This window comes from Rattus rattus, chromosome 2 (genome assembly GCF_011064425.1).
Source record: "Rattus rattus isolate New Zealand chromosome 2, Rrattus_CSIRO_v1, whole genome shotgun sequence".
Taxonomy (NCBI): domain Eukaryota; kingdom Metazoa; phylum Chordata; class Mammalia; order Rodentia; family Muridae; genus Rattus; species Rattus rattus.
This window is the reverse complement of record NC_046155.1, coordinates 118,719,071-118,737,997: the sequence shown is the minus strand read 5'-3', so window position 1 is coordinate 118,737,997 and position 18,927 is coordinate 118,719,071. Positions and strand designations below refer to the sequence as shown.

The following is an 18,927-nucleotide window of genomic DNA, read 5'->3' as shown; positions in this document are numbered from 1 at the left end:
CTGAGCTAAATCTCCAACCCCTTTAGATGGATTTTTAATTAAAAAATTACATTTGTGTGTGTATGGTGTGTATGTTTGTGTGTGTGGTGTGTGTGTGTGTGTATGGTGTGTAGGTGTGTGTAGTGTGTGTGTGTGGTGTGTGTGTATGGTGTGTGTGTGTGTGTTGTGTGTGTGTGGGTGTGTGTGTTGTGTGTGTGTATGTGTGTGTGTGTATGTGTGTCTGTGTGTGTGTATGGTATATATGTATGTGTATGTGTGTGTATGGTGTGTATGGTGTGTGTGTGTGTGTGTGTGTGTGTGTGTCTGTGTGTGTCTGTGTGTGTGTGTGTGTGTACCAGGCCTGTCAGAGGACAATTTGGCAGGCATCCGGTCCCTCCGTCTACCACATGAGTTCCAGAAATCAAACTCAGATCATCAAGATTGGCTGCAAGTGCTGTGAATCCTCTCGCTGACCTGAGTGGGTTTTATTTTCTCACACTTTGCTACTGATATGTAACAAATTTAAACAATTAACCTTTGAACCCATGAACCTATGAACAATTAAACTTTGCTAGACCTTCTAGTAGTTTATCACTATAATCGTTTTAGAAAGAGAATCATGTCCTTTGAAAAAATATGTTCGTTTCTTTCCTGATGATTCTGCCTTTTATTTTATTGCCCTGGGTAGAGAATCTACCATCATGTTGAATATTAGAAGTAAAAATGGGTAGTCACATTTTACTGTTTCTTGTGACAAGGACTATTAAGCTTCACATTTACAATAGGCTTCTGCTAAAAGCTTTTCATCAAACTGCTATCTGCTCTCCTTTTGCTAAGTAGACACTGGATTGTTAAATGTTAACCACTCAGATAATTGTATAGTGTTAAACTTCTAAATTATGAACAGGATGGATTGCAGTGATAGACTTAAATGTTAAGCACTTCTGGGGAAACTTTTTTTTACGTCTATCTAGGTAGACTGCTAGGTAGCTTTAGTGATCTGTCAAGAGCTTTATCTGTTGCTGGGTTTAACTCCAAGTTTTCTCTGGAGCTATCTTTGCTGGGTTTAGTTATTAAGACACTACTGCTAGTAAATGATCTGAGCACTTTCTTATGTTAAAATACAGTGTCTGTGGGGGTGGAGAGATGGCTCAGCAGTTAAGAGCACGGACTGCTCTTCCAGAGGTCCTGAGTTCAACTCCCGGCAACCACGCAGTGGCTTACAAATATCTGTAATGGGATCTGATGCCCTCTTCTGCTGTGTCTAAGACAGCTACCATGTATTTATATACATAAATAAATAAATAATGAAAATACAGTGTCCATGATAGCAAATCAGGCAAGTAAAGTATGTATAACTTGATGCCCTGTTCCAGGCAGAAGAGCCAGGGTGTGCCTATGCCAGGGTGAGAAAAGCACTCTAGAAAGTGAGTGTAATCGTCTCACTGTGAGGCCCTGACTCTCTGTTCTTACTTCTCCACCTCCTCCTCCTCCTTTCTTCTTCTCACTATGTAGCTCTGGCTGGCCTAGAACTCTTCATGCTGACCATTCTGGCTCTGAACTCACAGAGATCTGCCTTTGCCTCCTGAGAGCTGGGATTAAAGTAGTGAGCTACCATGCCCAGAAAAGTTACATCTTCTTAAATGAGTAAGGGAAATGAAATGGATTTGGCTCAAACTGATAACAAATTAACATTTTGTATATTGAATCCAAAAAACCTTGTATGTTTGGATTGAATGTAAGATCTGCTTTACATCTATGTTTACAGACCAATTCTTGTTTTCTTATTTTGTTCTTTTTTGCTTCAAATTCTGGTTCCAATCTCCTAGGATCTGAAAGAACTGTTTGAACGCATTGTTCTAAACCTGTTTACAGACAGCTTATGGGTTGTACATTCCTGGAGAACTCTGACAGCTAACTGGTTGGTCAGTCAGTGCCGCCCCTGAAATCTTAAGTCTTTCTTGCAACTTCACAATGTGAACTTGGAAATAAGGCCACATGTGAGTAAATAGGAACAAGCTGAGCTTTTAAATCCAACAGGATGGGTGTCCTTATAAAACACAGAAATAAGCAGAAATAAGAAGAACAGCGTTTGACAACAGAGTAGAGGAGTGCTGCTCTAAGTCAAAGCACACACATGAGTTATAGCGATCACCAGAAACTAAGAAGGGCAAAGATAATCTATTCAAAATGACAGAGGAAGCCTGACTCTACCAAGACACAAATGTCAAACGTCTGTTGTTTCAGACTCTCAACATTTGATGTCTGCCCCCAGGAAATTAATCCAAAAGTGATTATACTTATATTCCTAGACCCAAAAGTACCAGGTCCCTGACCAAGGTGAGGAAGCTCTTCATCCATTCCTTAATGAAGATGCATGGGCTTGCAACCAGGGCGAGTAAAGACAGCTATTGAGTAACGGTTGCCAGGGCTGTGTGGTACAAGGTCGCAGAGGAGTGTCGCAGGGGCGGGGCAGAAGAGCGGCGAACTTCAGTGCCGAGGATGACACCTGCCAGGTGAGCAGAGAATAGCTTACTCAAACCATTGGAGCAGCTCTCCACGCCCACCCAGGATCCACAAGCCGGTCCGGAGTCTCCAAGCACCCAATCGCCAAGCAGCAAGGCGCCAGCAGCAGAGAACTCGCTCTGAGCATGCGCATAGAGAACCGACACGTCCTCTTGCGCCGCTCAGTGCCAGAGGTGGAACTTCCTACCGGAAGTGGACTCATTTTCCACCGGAAGGAGACTGAAATTGCGACCGAAAGCCTGACACCTGATGCTGGCGGCTTTTGTTTCGCGAAGTTGGGCCAGTATGTGACCACCTTTTGCGGCGGGTGACTGGTGTCCCGGTAAGTGGCTGGCGTGGCAGACGTCCCAGGAATGGGAGAGGAGATGGGTAAGCTGCTCGGGTGTCGATCGTCCTTCTCTGTGCTTGGTTTCTCCATCTTTTTAAAAGAGGTTGCTTAGCCCAGAGAATGGAGGGGTCGAAAACAAACTGAAGTTAAATTAAGCACACACATGCATGCATACGTACATACAGACATGCATACATACAAACATACATATTCACATGCACAGAGCTGTTGAATATTGGCTCTATAAATCCAGGCATTCCTAATCGATGAGTCTTGCTCGAGGAATCACTTGTTGCAGTAATTATAGCGCGCGTGCGCACATACACATTCAGTGGGTGATTTTTTTTTAAGTTTCTTGAATATGTAAGCAAAGTCATTTAATGTTAGAAATGGAACAAAGCCGTCTTGATGATACATCTCATTTCCACTTCAACTGAAGGACAGCAAGGAGGCGGTGGAAAGTGGCATGTTTTGTTTAGGAAAGTCATGACTAAAATCTCGTAGAATTCTTGTACAAAGGAGCCTATGCAAATTGTTTTTTTTTTTTTTTTTTTTTTTTTTTTTTTTTTTTTTTTTTCGAGCTGGGGACCAACCCAGGGCCTTGCGCTTCCTAGGCAAGCGCCTACCACTGAGCTAAATCCCCAACCCCTATGCAAATTGTTTTTAAATTGCTTTCCGATGGGTGGATGGGTAGGAGGTTGGATATTTGAAGGAGTCAAGACAGTGGTGAGGTCATTTAGATACTAGTTTGATGGCTTAGTAGTTAAGAGAATTTGTGGCACTTCCAGAGGACCCAGATTTGATCCCCAGCACCTACATCATATTGCTCACAAATCACCTGTATCTCAGGACCCAAGGAGTCCAACACACTATTCTGGTCTCCTTGGGCACCACACACATAACATATGCCATTCACTCACACAGACACACACATACAAATACAAATTCAAACATTGTGTGTGTGTGTGTTTAGATAGGGTGTGAGCCACCAAAGGAAAGTCATTCATCAGTCATCTACACGGTTGACTGTAGATCAGTGGTTCTCAACCTGTGGGTCACGATCCCTTTGGGGGTCAAATGACCCTTTCACAGGGGCTACCTAAGACCATTGGAAAACACAGATATTTACACTAAGATTTATAACAGTAATAAATTTACAGTTATGAAGTAGCAACGAAAATAACTATGTATGGGTCAGCACAATGTGAGGGTATTAAAGGTCACAGCACTGGGGAGGCTGAGAAGTACTGCTCTAGATGGGGATGAGTTTGTCATGTCTGCCGTTTCCAGTATACTGTGTAGTAACAATGCAAAGGTGGGAATTCTCATCAGCTATTGCCTGTTATTGCATAGAAAACCCTCCCTGGGGAATCTTAAGCAAGATCCAAGTTTCCCGTTAGAAAGCTTGTAGCTGAAAACTTATTTGAGCTTTCACTATGGCTTTGTTGTAACCTGTAGAACTTCACCCTAGACTCTTTATAGAAATCCGCTATAAAGGATTTGTAAGTTGCCCACAGGTTGAGGAGAGATGTAGCGTGCACTGTAATCAGACCTCTCTCTCTTTGTAAGTAACGTTACGTCTGGTGTTTGTGCAGCTTTGTGTGCCCTGCACTAGTGCGAGCATCTTAAGTCTACCCTTTATTATTGCTATTAGCTTTTATACTACAATGGAAACATGTAGAACAGTGGAAACCTGTCAAGGAAGGGAGCCTAAGAGGTCCAAAAAAGTAACTGTATGTTAGGCAATACAGAAACATCATCGACATGTATAAGAGACCTTAGTAATAAGGAACTTATTCCATTAGGTGCTCACTGTGGGGGATCCCTAAGTACTACCTGTAAACACGTTTCAAATTTTTGGTCTCAAGATACCCTTAAAATTATTGAGAGCTCAAAAGATCATTTGTAGGCTAATAATATTTGTGCTATTAGAAAGCGAAAGCTGGCCAAGTGGTGGTGGTGCCTGCCTTTAATCCCAGCATCTGGAGGCAGAGGTGGATCACTGTGAGTTCAAGGCTACCCTGGTCTACAGAGAGTTCCAGGACGGCCAGGGCTACACAGAGAAACCCTGTCTTAAAAACAACAATAACAACAAAAACAAGAAGAGAAGAAAATGAAACCTGATCTGATAAATGTTTTAAGGACAAGAATAAAGAAGCACACACTCTAGTAGTTTTGACAGTGGTCAATGTCTCCACATATTATGTGGATTCTAGTTCAATTCTACTGTTTGTTATTGAAGTGGGGGAGGACAAATAATGCCTTGTTTAGATGAAAAGTGTTTTAACCTTACTTAACTTTGGAAGGCTTTCAGAGGCTCCCATGGGAAGCATATTTTAAGCATAAGTGCTTTCTATCCAAGCCTGATAATACAGGCCTGAAATCCAATGTTCCTGGGACGTTATATCAGGAGGATGGCAGTTCAAGAACTGTCCGGATAACTGTGGAATAAATAAACAGCTAGGAATAAAGGTCACTGCAGAATCAGTTAACATGCACCAGGCTCTGGGTTTAAGTGACTTTATCCAAATGTTACAAAAATAACTTTCTGTTTTATAGGCAGATGGTCACTGTTGTGGCTGTGACATGAGCAGAAGTGTCACCTGAAAATGCAGTACTGCACAGTGCACAGCGCCACACCTCTAGAAGCTGTATAACTGTATAACTGTATAACTGTAGACACAAGGTGCAAATGGGCTTGCACTTTGTATTTCCTTTAGGAATCCTGTTGCCTGCCACTCCTGCTAGGATTCGCTACCAGGGCCTCAAACAGGCTAGACAAATGTACCACCAGTGAGCTGTAGCCCAGCCCTCAGGGCTTTTGTTGTCTTAGGTAACCGGCTCAGACCTTCTCCAGACTTACCAGTTCATTGGGACACGGAGCAACACTAGGTACTGTCCATAGCTCCTCATTCTCTTGGTCAGTGTCTCACCTCCTGCCAGGAACCTGCAGGCCGCTGCTGTCCCACATCCACATTCCCTCTCTTGAGAATGCCCGTGAGCTTTGAGTTGATGGGTAAGTATACAGAAGTACATGCCCGTTACTGACTGGCGTTGTTATGTGAGTAGTTACACAATGTTTAGATTTTCTCATATTGGGCTGGGGATGTAACTCTGGTATGGCGGGTACCTTGTGTGGACACAGCCCTGAGCTTGGTTCCCAGCATCAGAGTTGGGGAGGAGGGGAGACCCCATGGGGAGAACCTGTGGACTCTTATGTAGAAATCTTTGTCACTTAAGGAATCCCACTATGAAAGTTTTGACCATTCACTGCCTTGTTGGAAAGGATGAGATTTCAGTAATGGCGAGTGCTTCCACTTGGTTTCCACCCTCGGAATGTTTAAATCTGGTCATTTATTGAGAAGGACTGTTAATAAGTGCTGAGTTATTTTAACTGTTGTTTTATGTCACTTTGTGAGGGAGTCTATCAAATGATTTTTAAAGGCATTTAAGAAGTAATCCAGGAAATAACTATGGTTTTACAAGTTTGTTATTACCTTTACATGGTGTAATTTCCTCTACAAAAAATAAAAGTCTTAGTTTATACACTGGGGGGAGGTGAGTGTCTCTGCAAATACCATGGCCAGCAGTGTCACATTGATCCCCATGATGCAAGAAGGAACGCCAGTTTGACATAACGTAGTTGTCAACATTGTTCAAAATTCTAGTCTGACCTGGTTGTTTACTTTAGGTATATTTTATACAGTACAGTTTGGAAAATGTCTCCTTGTATATCTTGTATATCTACTTTCTATATGGTGGATATAGAATCCACCATAAGATGGATTCTGTGTAGGCTACATATGTTATCTTAAGGGTCTTAGGGAAGAACTTCAAGAAGATCTGTATGTGGTCTCAGTCAGATAGTGCAAAGGTCACTGCGCTATTAACCATCTCTAGTTCTGTTTCTAAGGGATGGAGGGCCTGGCTCTACAGACAGCACAGAGGTCACCAAGCTTTTAACAGCATCCATTCTCAGCCTTCTGGGCAGAGAATAGATTGTACACCTCTTCCTTTGAAGAGACAACCCAGCATGTTTAGAATTCTTGGTTTCCCTGGTGCCTATATGCGAGCACCAGGACATTGTGCCCTCTACAGTAAACTAAAGATAGCCAATATAGTTAGGTTGTGCCTTGAGGTAGTTTGAATAGGTATAGGTGTTTGCTTAGAGTGACACTTTTTGGAGGGATGGCCTTGTTAGAGTTGGTATGGCCTTGTTGCATGAAGTGTATCACTGTGGGGGCAGGATATGATGTCTCCTATGCTCAAGTTGCACAAAGTATGACATATAGTCTCCTGCTGCTGCCTGTGGATCAAGGTGTAGAACACTTGGCTCTTCCAGCACCAGGTCTGCCTGCACACTGCCATGCTTCCGGCCTTGATGATAATGGACTAAACCTCTGAAACTGTAAGCCAACCTCAAGTAAATGTTGTCCTTTATAAGAGTTGCCTTGGTCATAGTGTCTTTTCACAGCAGTAAAACCCTAACTAAGACATGCTTAAAATGTCAGGTAGGTGGTTCAACAGTGGGCTAGTGGGGTATTTACACATACTAGTCTGGACCAGGGATTATGAACCAAATTTATGATTCAGAGCTTTTAAAATAGTGTATCATAGATCTTTGGGCTATCTTAGGAATAGTCAATGCTACACCAAGTGTTAAATTTGAGTGTCAAAGCTCTCTTGTACTAATGGGGGAGCATACAACACCACATCCAACGCCACCCTTGGATCTTCCACACTCATTCTCTACTCAGATTAGAAGTCACCACAATTACAGGTGGACTCTGTCAGACCCCTAGGTGTATTAGGACAGAAGAGAACTTTGCCTCATCCCACAGCCCTTGAGCATACACTGGACTGCTGCTTTGATTTCTAATGAAAAGGCTTTCCTTTGATTTGTAGGATGAGTTGATGTCTTGTTTCTCTCTTCAGGTGTATGTATTACCTGAACACACAGAGCAGCTGTTTCCATGCTTGGATCAGTCAGAGATTATGCAGCCACAACTATGCCTTAGATGTGTGTAATTCAAGTGGAGAAAACACACAAGCCCATGGTGGCGATACCAACACTTGAGTGTTCTGTAAACGGTGAGTTTGCAGTGTGCAGCACTGCTTGAGAGCGGTGTGAGTTAGCCATGCTCCTCAGAGGTGATTGTGAGCCATGCAGCCATTAGGACAGAGGGGAGGAGGTTCCGCTCCGGGTGTTAGGAACCACCTCGTTGATGGCTTATACAGTGTATGTGGTAAAGACGGTGCTGAGCATCTGACCCTTCCCCACTCGCAGTCCTTGTTTTTACTGCTCATTTCACTCTTGCTGCTTCTCTCCCCTTCAGTTTAATGTTTGCCATGTGGAAGGAAACGGTAGGTGGCAAAATGCAGGGCCGGCTTATGGAAAAGTAATTTGCAAACAAATGATGGGTTAGTTCTGCCAAATTTGAGTAAGTGAAAGCACAAGAAACCACATTCTGTTAGCGTCTGAGAAAAGGAAGGAACGTCAGTCCAACAGAGAGTGGAGCCTCATTTATTCCAGGATTGGTGTCAGCGGAAAACAGTGACATGGTGGCACACAGTGACGAGAACCAGGCAGCACTGGCTCTTTTGAGTGGCAGTGGTGCCAAGTCATGGGTGCAATCCTTGCTAACGGCAGATACTGACAGGCAAACTGTCGCCTTAGCTCTGTTAACCATCGGCAGTGAGGGAAGCATATCTTCAGCGTTCATATCTCTTAGAGATCTTGTCTGTAACATCCAGGCATTTTAAGAACAGTGGTTTAAGACCACGGTCTCATTTTGTTGTCCTGACAGCCTTAGACTTGTGGCAGTCCTCCTGCTTCAGCCTCCTAAGTGCCAAGATTACAAGGTTGGGCCAGCATGCTTAACTTCTCGTTTAGTTTCTTCAGATAGGGTCTCATGTAGCCCAGGCTGGCTTCAGACTTGCTATGTAGCATAGGATGACCCTGAACCCTTGATCTTCCTGCCTTTGCCTTCTAAATTCTGGGATTACAGGCATGCCCAGTTAAAATATAATAGTGTTAAGTGGTGGGCTTAGTCATATTCTTCTGGAGACTAAGACAATAGAGTCCTTGAAGTCAAGCTGACTCTGCCTTTAGCCTCCTACATGAAAAGGTAGATAGAACAGGTCTTGTTTGCAAAATAAATTCAAGACCTACTTATCTACCAACAGCCATTACCTACTTCCCACAGCCTTCCTGCAGGAAGTGGGTGGAGTGAACTCCTGGATGAGAAAGGTGGGGAAGGCCAGAGTGGACACAGTCTTTACTAGTGATAGGAAGGTGTGTGGAGATCAGACGGGTGGGTTAGAAAGTTGAGAACATGTTTCCTGTACTGCAGGTTTTGAGAATCTAAAAGTGTACTGTCATTTACACAATTCCACACCACAGTGAATTGTGAGGTCCATGCAGGGTGACAGTTAGACCAGATGTGAGGGTGAGGCGCTGAGACTGCCCAGCTTCCTGTAAACTCGGTCTGTTTGCACTGAAGGCCAAGTATAAGCTTCAGAAATATTTTATTCCGGGGTTGGGGATTTAGCTCAGTGGTAGAGCGCTTGCCTAGCGAGCACAAGGCCCTGGGTTCAGTCCCCAGCTCCGAAAAAAAAAAAAAAGAAAAAAGAAAATATTTTATTCCATGTGCACAAGTGATTACCATCATTTGAATCAGCAGGGAGCTGATTTTGTGTGTGTGTGTGTGTGTGTGTGTGTGTGTGAGAGGGGGGGGGGGGCGTTTATGTGCCATGGAACACATATGAAGTTCACAGTCTCTCCTTCCATCATGTTCGCTTTGGGAATTGAACTCAGGTCCTCAGGTTTGGTAACAAGTACCCTTACCTGCTGAGCCATCTCACCAGCCCAGGAGCCAGTCATTAAACATAACACTTTTTTGCCATTCATGGTGGCTCATGCATATAATCCCAGCAGTTGGGAAGCTGAAGCAGGAGGCCTGCCACAAGTGTGAGGTCATCTTGGGCTACCTGGTGAGACACTGTCTCAAAAAACCAAAACCTAATAGCCACCACCACCAACAGAAACCAAAACAAGGAAGGTAATTCTGTAAACAGAAGCTATTTGGTTTCACCAGCAGTCCATGCTGTTTCATAGCCCGTGTTCCTAACTGCTCGTTCATGTATGTGTGTGCTGTGTGTTATGTTCTGGATAATTTGACTACTAACTGCTTGCTAGTTCCACTCACCATCCTGTGATGGCTTCACAGACTCTGTCCCCTTTGCTAGGGTGGGGAGCCAACCCCTGTGTGCTCACTCAGGCAGGAGTGACACGGTTACACAGCAGGTAAAGCTGGAGAAGAGCGGATGTTTATGAGTTTGGTTTATCTGCTCAGCATCAGGGGTTGTGCCACAGTGGTCTCAGTGTTTAGAGCATGGAGTCCAAGGCAAGCTAAATACCAAGTTGTAGCAACCCCCAATCCCCAAGGGCTACACAGTGAGACCCTATCTCAAACAAACGTACAAATACTCACACATTTAAAAAATAAGTTTTTAAATGTTTTTCTGTTTTGTTTTCTAACAGATTTATCAGAGGTTGCAGCTGAACACGGCCATGAGGTAAACCCTGCCCCTGGTTGACATTTAGTTTCATCAGCTTCTACTTGGGATTTTAAGGACTTGGGATATATCACAAAACCCAGCAGGTCCCCCCTCCCCCTTTTAAGATTTATTTTTTCTTCCTGAAGATTCCATGCTTAAAGTTCTTTATGGTTAGTAACTGTGATGCTTGAAGTTGGTTATCCCTTATTCTAGTAAATCTTAAATGTCAAAGATATAGATATCTTGTTAAATAAAGAAAAGAATCAAAATCTTTTGGGTGTCATGTTTTAGTCATGTCCCCATGATTGTGTTATGTATGAAGCATCCAGGAATCCCACAGAACTCGGAACTCAAACTGGCCATGTCTGTGACCCACGTTTCACATTTGGTGGTTTCTAGTTCAGTAGCCGAGAATGTCTTTCACTGTATACACATGCATAGCTCATTAACAGCCTCAGCCAGCCGTGTTTACATCTGCAATGCCTTATGTCAGGGTAAGAGGCCCACTGTGTGTGTGCATGTGTGTGAGAGAGAGAGACAGACAGACAGACAGACAGGGATGGATGGATGGACGGACAGACAGACAAACAAACTGTTAACCTCTTCCGGCAAGTGATAAGTCAGGAGTCTGAGCTTCTGCCTGCACTAGCAGAGTCCAGAAGGAGGTGAGAGTCGTTACCATGTCGGAATTTGGGCTAGAAAACAAAGTTCAAAGGAGAAGAGTGTTTCCCTGGCAGCGAGTAGGACGTGCCTGTATTGGCAGCATCGGGGGACATGGTACCCAACAATTTCCTGGGTTTTGCAAGTGAAGTTCTTACTCTTCAGCTGGAGTGCCAAGCTCTGACAGTGACGTGGGTGGGGGATTGAACAGGGAGCCAGCCGTGCAGCTGATGGAGCTGCACCATGGTCACTAACTCATGAAGACAGGTGAGGCAGAGCGTCTGAGAGCTGCTGGCGAGTGTGTTCCTCTCCCTGGGCCCAGCTTTGACTGGTAAGCTGATGATTGCTCTGAAACAGCATAAGTACACCACGTGTCACTCATTACTTGGCACTTAGATTTGTCACGAAGCATCACATCCTTGTGAGACAGATACTGTTCTTCCTTTGAAGGGAAACGGGTCAGCAGGTTTCAGGCAAGTAGGTACGAAATAGCAGTCAGACCCAGTTCTTGGTTTCAAATCCGGCTGCTTTTCACTTCATGGCAGTGCCTCGAATGGATCCCAGCTAATGCTCTTTCTCATATCTCTATCCCTGGCCCTTCCTCAGAACCCCACCCCATTCACAAGTGTGGGTGTGGCGGTAACACTCCGGTGTGCCACAGGTGCCTTCTGTTCTTCACACTGCCTCCCTTAAGGTTCTCGTCCTCCCTGCCATATTAGCTGTAGTTTAGAAAGAGCTCTACCATCTTTCCCACCAGGAGCAGGCACGTGTTTACCCAGCATGCACTGGTGCACACCTGTTGGCGTGTTAGTCCCCAAAGTCAAGTTAGAAACAAGGCACATGCTGTCTCTGCCTTTAGGCATCTTAGAGGTGATGTCAGAATTAGAGTGGAGTTAGAATCACCGAGAAGCAGTAGACAGCATGTTTCAGAAGTGTACATTTTGCGGTGCTCCTGCCAGCTTTTGTTAGGAAACATTGGGGTGGATGGTTACCTTGGTCACTATCTATTGCTGTCACCATGCTGACACTGTTGTCAAGTCCAAAGTTTAAAGTTTCTTTGAGATGCGTGGTAATCTCTTAACTGTATCACCCATAAGATCAAAATAAAAAAGCAGATCCCATACTTCCTACAAGCAGTGGCACAGACTAGGCATTACCATTCCAAAAGGGAGGAAAGGGCGCAGAGTGAGGAAGCTCTGGACCAAAGCAGACCTACGCCTGACAAGGCTAACTCCAATTCTGCATCTCCATGTCTGATGTCAAAGGGCTCTTCAGATCCCCAACTCCTTTCAGCTTTGTGACTGCAGCACACCCCTCTCTCGGGTGGGTTCCATACCCTCTTAGCAGCTCTCCTTGGTGCACATCCCATGTCTCTGGCAACTCCAACATCATGAGGTTTCCAAGGCAATCAGGCGTCACCTTCACAACTTCATATCCTTCTGGGCCTCCACACAGAGACACTCCTGACACGCCTGGCCTCAGTGACTTTCCATAACTGTGGAGGAAGAGTCCACAACCTCTCTCTTGTACTCTTAACCCTAAAGCCAGGAAGAACCACATGGCTGACGCTGCCAAGTTCTGCTTGCTGGGGCTGGAACGTGGCCGCTCCTTCGGGTACGGTCTGCACCAGCTTTCTGTCAATGGTTTCCTTTACTGCTTAAGCTTTCCCTTGGTTCCTTTCACAGGTTGCCAGCTTAGCAGGTGGGGTGTTGCCCTGAGCTCACTGCTGCCTTTATTCCATTTGGCATCGGCTTTTCCTTAAACCTGTTTCCCTCAGCACAGAACTTGGCTCTAAGAAGTCATCTCCTGGTTTTCCTTTTCTCCTCAAACTGTACGTTTTGTATTGTTCTTGCTCCTTACTCCTTTTCACTGTAGACATGCGTACGCGCAGCCACTCAGCCTCATAGCAGGCTCAGTACCAGGCTGTCTTGAAATCGCCTTTGTTAAAGCCGTCAATCCAAAACTCTTCAATTTGGCCTCAGGCAGATTTTTAGGGCAAGGGCAAGAAAGCAGCCATATTCTTTGATAAAATATCACAAGAATGGTCTATTGGCCACTTAACTAATATTTATCCCCTCTTAAACTTCTTGATCCCCTGAGCCCCACAGTTCAAATCACCTTAGCAGTGTCTTCTATGCTCACATTAGTCACTTCTAATCCAAAATCCCAAAGTCTCTTCTTCCAACAGACAGCATATCCCAATCCTTGATACCAACTTCTGTATTAGTCATTGTTCTGTTGCTGTGAAGAGACACCATGACCAAGGTAATGCTTAAAAAAGGAAACATGTAATTGGAGGCTGGCTTACAGTTTCAGAGTTTACTCATTATCATGGCAGGACGCACGGCAGCACTCATCACAGGAGCAGTAGTGGAAAGGAGACATATGTATATTCTGATCCACAAAGCCACACCTCCTAATAGGTCTAATCCTTTTCAAGTAGTGCCACTCTCAGCCCCTCCCCCACCCATGTGTCAGCCTATTGGGAACCATTCTTATTCAGTCTACCACGGCAGCCTCGAGATGAGCATCTGACTTCTTTTTCTGTCGAGAGTTTCTTGCCTTCCCTAGTCTGTTCTTGGTAAACAGTAAAATGTCACACATGTTCAGGGGCTGCTGACACCATCACAACTTCCCTGACACTCTCCCTGGGTCTGTAAGTTTAGGAGACTCGAAATACTTTACAGAGCACAAACTGCAGTTTGACACTACAAGGATTGACCCCACAGGAGCCCCATTTAACAGGCTGTTCTGATAAAGGCTCCCCTGGCATCAGCAGGGCCCAGCACGCAGGATGAGTCCACATCGGGTGAAATGGGCTCTGGCACAACATCTGACACTAACGTGAGCTGCTGCTGGCTACAGGCACCTCAAATACCAGGTTCAGCTGGCGAGGTGAGGGCGGCTGTGGGCCAGGACAGAGGGAAAAGCAGAAATACCAGAAGGGCCTAAAAGAAAGTGACGTGCTTTGGCGCTGATATGCCATTGCAGATCTTTAGGCCTCCAGACTTTTCCAAGGAAAAGCAGGGATGCACAAATTGGTGGAGCGGGCAGCTAAACGTGTACAGGTGCTGAGCAATGTCCACGTTGAAAAAGGACAGCTTGGAGTCCTCATAGTCTAGCAGGACGCCGATCTTCTTTGGAGCAACTGTGATCCTTATGTCTGGAGTTGTCCCGTTGTGCAGAAACTCATACCTGTGCCTGAAAATTCAATGTTGATACAACAAAGGCTTGGAAACGGCAGGCAAACTGTTCGCAGTGTTTTACACTGACTTGACTCATGCTCCTACGGTCTTGTCCCTTTCTTGAAGTCAGTGACTACCAAGTAACATGCCATTTTCAAACTGCTTCTTTCTAACATTTGTCCTAAAACACAGTTTCAGACTTTCTTCTTGAGTGAATTCTGCACCTACAAAGTTTTCTTATGGGGGCTGGAGAGATGGCTCAGTGGTTAAGAGCACCAGTGACTGCTCTTCCAGAGGTCCTGAGTTCAATTCCCAGCAACCACATGGTGGCTCACAACCATCTGTAAAGAGATCGGATGCCCTCTTCTGGTGTATCAGCTACAGTGTACTTATATATAATAAATCTTAAAAAAAAAAAAAAAAAAAAGTTTTCTTATACAGAACCATAAACTTCCACTGTCAGAGTTTGCACTGAAGGGAAGTATTTGGAGCCGGTGTGTGACTCATCTGGAGTGAAGACATTTGAAATGAGGAAGCCTTGTGGGCCTTCATGAAAAAACAGGCCTCTACAAACTGAACCAGGACTCCATGGCTCTAGCTCTTAAACGTGCCACCGAGCGGGGGTTGTGGTCACCTGGCTGTCACAAGTGAGTGTTGAGCATGACCTGCACCCTTTTTGCTATGTGTCCCGTGTGCTTTGAAAAGTGGCCAAAATCAAAAGCAGCCACAGGACATAGGCATCGGAAGGCCCACCTTGTCTGGTGTATTGACTTGGACTCCCTAGATCAGCACTTCAGGGTCAGGCAGCTGCTCTCTATCTCAGCTCAGCTCGCTCCTTTAAACAGCAGCTACCAGAAAGCAAACGAGTCCCTTCTTCTCTCTACCAACAGACTCAAGACCATGAACCAAAACTGTGGGTCTACGAGAGGCCTGCTCTCATCCTCACGTGGCTTCCTTCTTTCTCCTTCCCTCCTGACATGATTGCTAGAAACTTCCATCAGCCTCACCCTTGCTTTTCTTCACTGTTCTAGCAGCCAAAATTTACCTCATCCTACACTGACTCCCATGCTTCCTTTAGCTTTCTGGCTTGATCCTTGCTCTTTCTAAACAAAAGAGGCCTTTGGCCTCTAAGTTCAGATTAAGTACCTGGCTTCACTCAGAGCGGCTCTTGCATTCCCAAAATGGTTCTCACGGTTAGCAGAGTCCAGTCTAATCTACTCTCTGGGGAAACTACTGTTCTCTCAATGCTTGGACATTTCTTTTTGTTGTTGTTGTTTGTTTTGTTTTGTTTTGTTTTTCAAGATAGGATTTCTCTGTATAGCCCTGGCTGTCCTAGAACTAACTTACTCTGTAGACCAGGCTGGCCTCAAACTCAGAGATGCCTCTGCCTCTCTGCCTCTCTCTGCCTCTCCCTCAAGTTTAAAGTCGCACACCACCACCACCTCCACCGGTCAGAGGCTTCATCTTTTAAGAGGTACTGATAGGGGCCTTGGGGGCCTGCCTGTATGTTTTGGTCTCCAAGTTTTCAAGTAAAGGAAGGTGGTTGCCATGGCCTTTGTGCATTGGGCAGGACTCTGGGATTTCCCCCCTTGTATGTGGGACCATTCCATGCAGGACTAGTCTATGTAGGGCTCAGCGGCAGAAGCTGTGATATGAGAACCCTTAGGCACACTGACTTAAGATGGAATGGCTTCCACAGCAGCTCTGAGCCTTAAGACCTGCGCTGCTGGAGCCAAACTCCCTGGGTTGGAAGCCAAGTTCTGACGGTCCACAGTGGGTGGATGATCCAGCTGCTGTGAGGGCGGCCTTTGTCCTATAAAAGTCCTGGACAGTGTGTGGGCCAAGCCTGGCAGAACATGCCTTTAATCCCAGTACATGAAAGACAGAAGCAGATGATCTCTGTGAGTCTTGAGTCCAGCCTGGTCTACATAGTGCCTTTTAGGACAGCCTGGTCTACACAGTTAGGACGCTGACTCAAGGGGAAATGTATAGGACACTTTCTGTTGGTGCCTGAAGAGCACATGGTGAGCTCTAGAAGCTTTCTCTTTCAGGTGAAGTGGGTGGCAGCATCTCTCACCATACCTGAGGCTTTTCTAAGCAAACGTGTGTGCCTGGGTTACTATTAGTAAAAACCTCTCTTTTGTCTTTCAAATCCTCGTCATAGGTGTCCAGATTGACTTTACCTTGTGGAGGCAAATGTATGCCTCATGCACCAGGACAAGCGGTTTGCTCCCAGGTCTTCCTGTTTAGGGACATCTTCACAGGCCACACCAACAGTGTAGTCCAAATGCTCATCCACCTCCACCTCCCAGTAATGGCGTCCTCGGACCGGAATTAGATTTCCCATGACAGCAACGCACCTGGTTTTAGAAAGGGTAGAAGCACAGGCTGGGCTGGGCTAGGCTGGGCTGTTAGCGTTCTCGTGTAGCATGCGTAAGACTCTGGGTTCTATCAAAAGGTGGGGGCATATTTCACTGTGGCGTCACAAGCAAGGCTAATGCTGAAGATTGGAATATTGCACCACCTGGTGTGTAACATGGATGAAGTAACAGTAAAACCTACGGAACAGGTTCTGTTGTGTCTTTAAAATGGCTAAGGCAGATGAGAGGGAGGGAGAGCCTGCAGCACAGCAGGCAAGGCACCGTACGCTTGAGGTTTGTGACTGGCCAGGATCTCTGAGGTACCCATTATGCTAGGGGTGACTCCAGAGGTTGGGCCAGTGTAAAGGTGTTTGCTGGGTAAGCCTGGTAACCTGAGTCCCACCCCCAGATCCCACAGAAAGAAGGTGTCAGAGTCAGCTCTGCAGTGTTGTCCTCCACCCCAACCCCAACATGCCACGGCACATGCTTATCTGTGCACACATGCACAACACACAAAATAATAATGAGAATGATTTTGAAAAAAATTCAGAGGGCGACCCAAAAGCAAGGTGGCATATTCCCTTCCCTGTCATCAAAACAAGTCCCCAGCCTTCCCCTGGGAACCACTGACAGCTCAGACATTTTGGTGTACAACAAAGCGCTCCGCGGAGAAAGGTTTTCCTTGCAGTTGGGTGGCACCAGAACCTCCAAAGTGAGCATCCAGTTCAAGATTCCTGTGCTAGCCAAACCTTTTTGTAGGAGGAACAGAAAGGCCCCGCTGCTGGGGTTGGTGGCCGCTTCCACATAAATATAGGTCAATAGCAAGTGGGGCCTTATAGTGTCAGAGGCGACTTCCAGGCCAAACTGAAGTCTGCCTGAGAGCCTAGAGATTGGTGATGCAATGACAGCCAATCAGGAACTGCCACTTGGAGGACATGCTTGCTCCGGGCCAGTAGGATGAGGGTGGAGGGTATAAAGGGTGTTCCCAAGAATTAATAAAGGCGCTTGCTGCTGCATTCTTACCTGCTCTGGGAGTCTGAGCTGTTGATTCTGTGCCTCTTCACCCACTGCCCCCAAGGGGGACACCGGGCAGTATGAAGGACTCAGGCAACACCTTTTGTCCAAGCAACAGATATTTTCTTCCCCTCTAAGCCCAAGCAAAGCTTTGGGAAGGCAGCCCACATCTCTATCTGCTGCAAGGTCACTGTCTCAAATGTGTTCCCACCCCTCTCGATGCCAGAGCCATGGTTTAAAGTTTTGCAGAGAGGGTACGTGCCTCTCAGATCTTCCTTTTTGGTTAGCAGACTCACTTCTGAGGGGCTGGGGATATAGCTCAGTGAGTAAAGTCCTCTCCTTGTGAGCAGAAGGACCTGAGTTCAAGGCTCAGAACTTATGTGAAAAATAAAGAAGGAGGCAGAGAGACGGCTCGGTAGTTACTTAACCACGGTGCATGCTTCTTAGTACCCCCACAGCAGCTCAGGAGTCTGTAACTCCAGGTCCAGGGCATCTGACACTGCTTTGAACCCTGTGGGCACCAGACACATGCAGTGCACAGATGTACACATGCAAGCTAACATTTAATAAAAAACTGTTAAAAAATATATAAAGTAGCTAGGTAGTGGTGCACTTCTTTAATCCCAGCACTTTAATCCCAAGCAGAGGCAGGGGGATCTCTCAGTTCAAGGCCAGCCTGGTTTGACAACTAGAAAAGTTGTCTTGATGACTGAACACATCTAGCACTTCATGGCAGTGGCCATACAGTCCCTCACCCCTCCCCCTTCTCTGCCCTCAGACTGGTTTTCCTCCCCAAACATATGCTGAATGTGTGGGCATCTCTCATCCACCCTCTGCTGCTTATTCAGGACTCCTTGGTTCCCAGCTACCAGTCTCTGCCCCTCCTATCTCTAACCTTGCCACGGACTGTGCTCTTTCTGAAAAGCAAATCCATTATGGATGCTGTTCTGCTTTGAGTCCTCTGACAATTCTTACCATCTAAAGAATAGAACTCCAAGGGCACTAATTTATCACTTTTCCTGCCTTTCCTCTACCTCTTCCAGGTCTGTACTGCCGGCCTGCCAACCGGCTTGCATGTAGTTCTATAAACAGGGTCTTCCTAGCGTGTGTGTGTGTGTGTGCGTGTGTGCGTGTGTGCATTCGTGGGTGTGTGTGCAAAGCACATATCTACTCTGTCAGCCCCCCAAACACAGCCCTCCCGAGAAATTCTCCTTAGGGGCTCTGTGCTAGTTGGCTTTATTTATTTATTTATTTTTTGTCAACTTGACACAAACGAGAGTCGTCTGAGAAGAGTGAACCTCAGTTGAGGAAATGC

At 45.7% G+C, this 18,927-nt stretch overlaps 1 protein-coding gene, 1 long non-coding RNA gene and 1 other non-coding gene across 5 annotated transcripts in view; 2 read left to right on the top strand and 1 right to left on the bottom strand.

The window, feature by feature from the left end:
* Positions 1–7,479: 7,479 nt before the first annotated feature.
* On the top strand, positions 7,480–10,664 carry LOC116891902. The gene is made up of 2 exons (XR_004386868.1): positions 7,480–7,924; positions 10,377–10,664. It is a non-coding gene; the product is annotated as an uncharacterized LOC116891902 (long non-coding RNA).
* LOC116894996 lies at positions 8,895–9,021 on the top strand. The gene has a single exon (XR_004387186.1).
* A 2,658-nt stretch (positions 10,665–13,322) lies between the features above and the next one.
* The window catches only part of Fsd2 (fibronectin type III and SPRY domain containing 2), a 32,529-nt gene continuing 26,924 nt past the window's right edge, over positions 13,323–18,927 (bottom strand). For 2 of the 3 annotated variants that reach the window (XM_032895975.1, XM_032895973.1), the window contains 2 exons: positions 16,422–16,598; positions 14,000–14,254 (listed from right to left, as the gene is read on the bottom strand). In XM_032895975.1, the coding sequence (XP_032751866.1) occupies positions 14,002–14,254; positions 16,422–16,598 (430 nt within the window). In that variant the 3' untranslated portion in view covers positions 14,000–14,001. Of the gene's footprint in view, positions 14,255–16,421; positions 16,599–18,927 lie in introns of all 3 variants that reach the window. The other variant, XM_032895972.1, reaches the window with a different exon arrangement.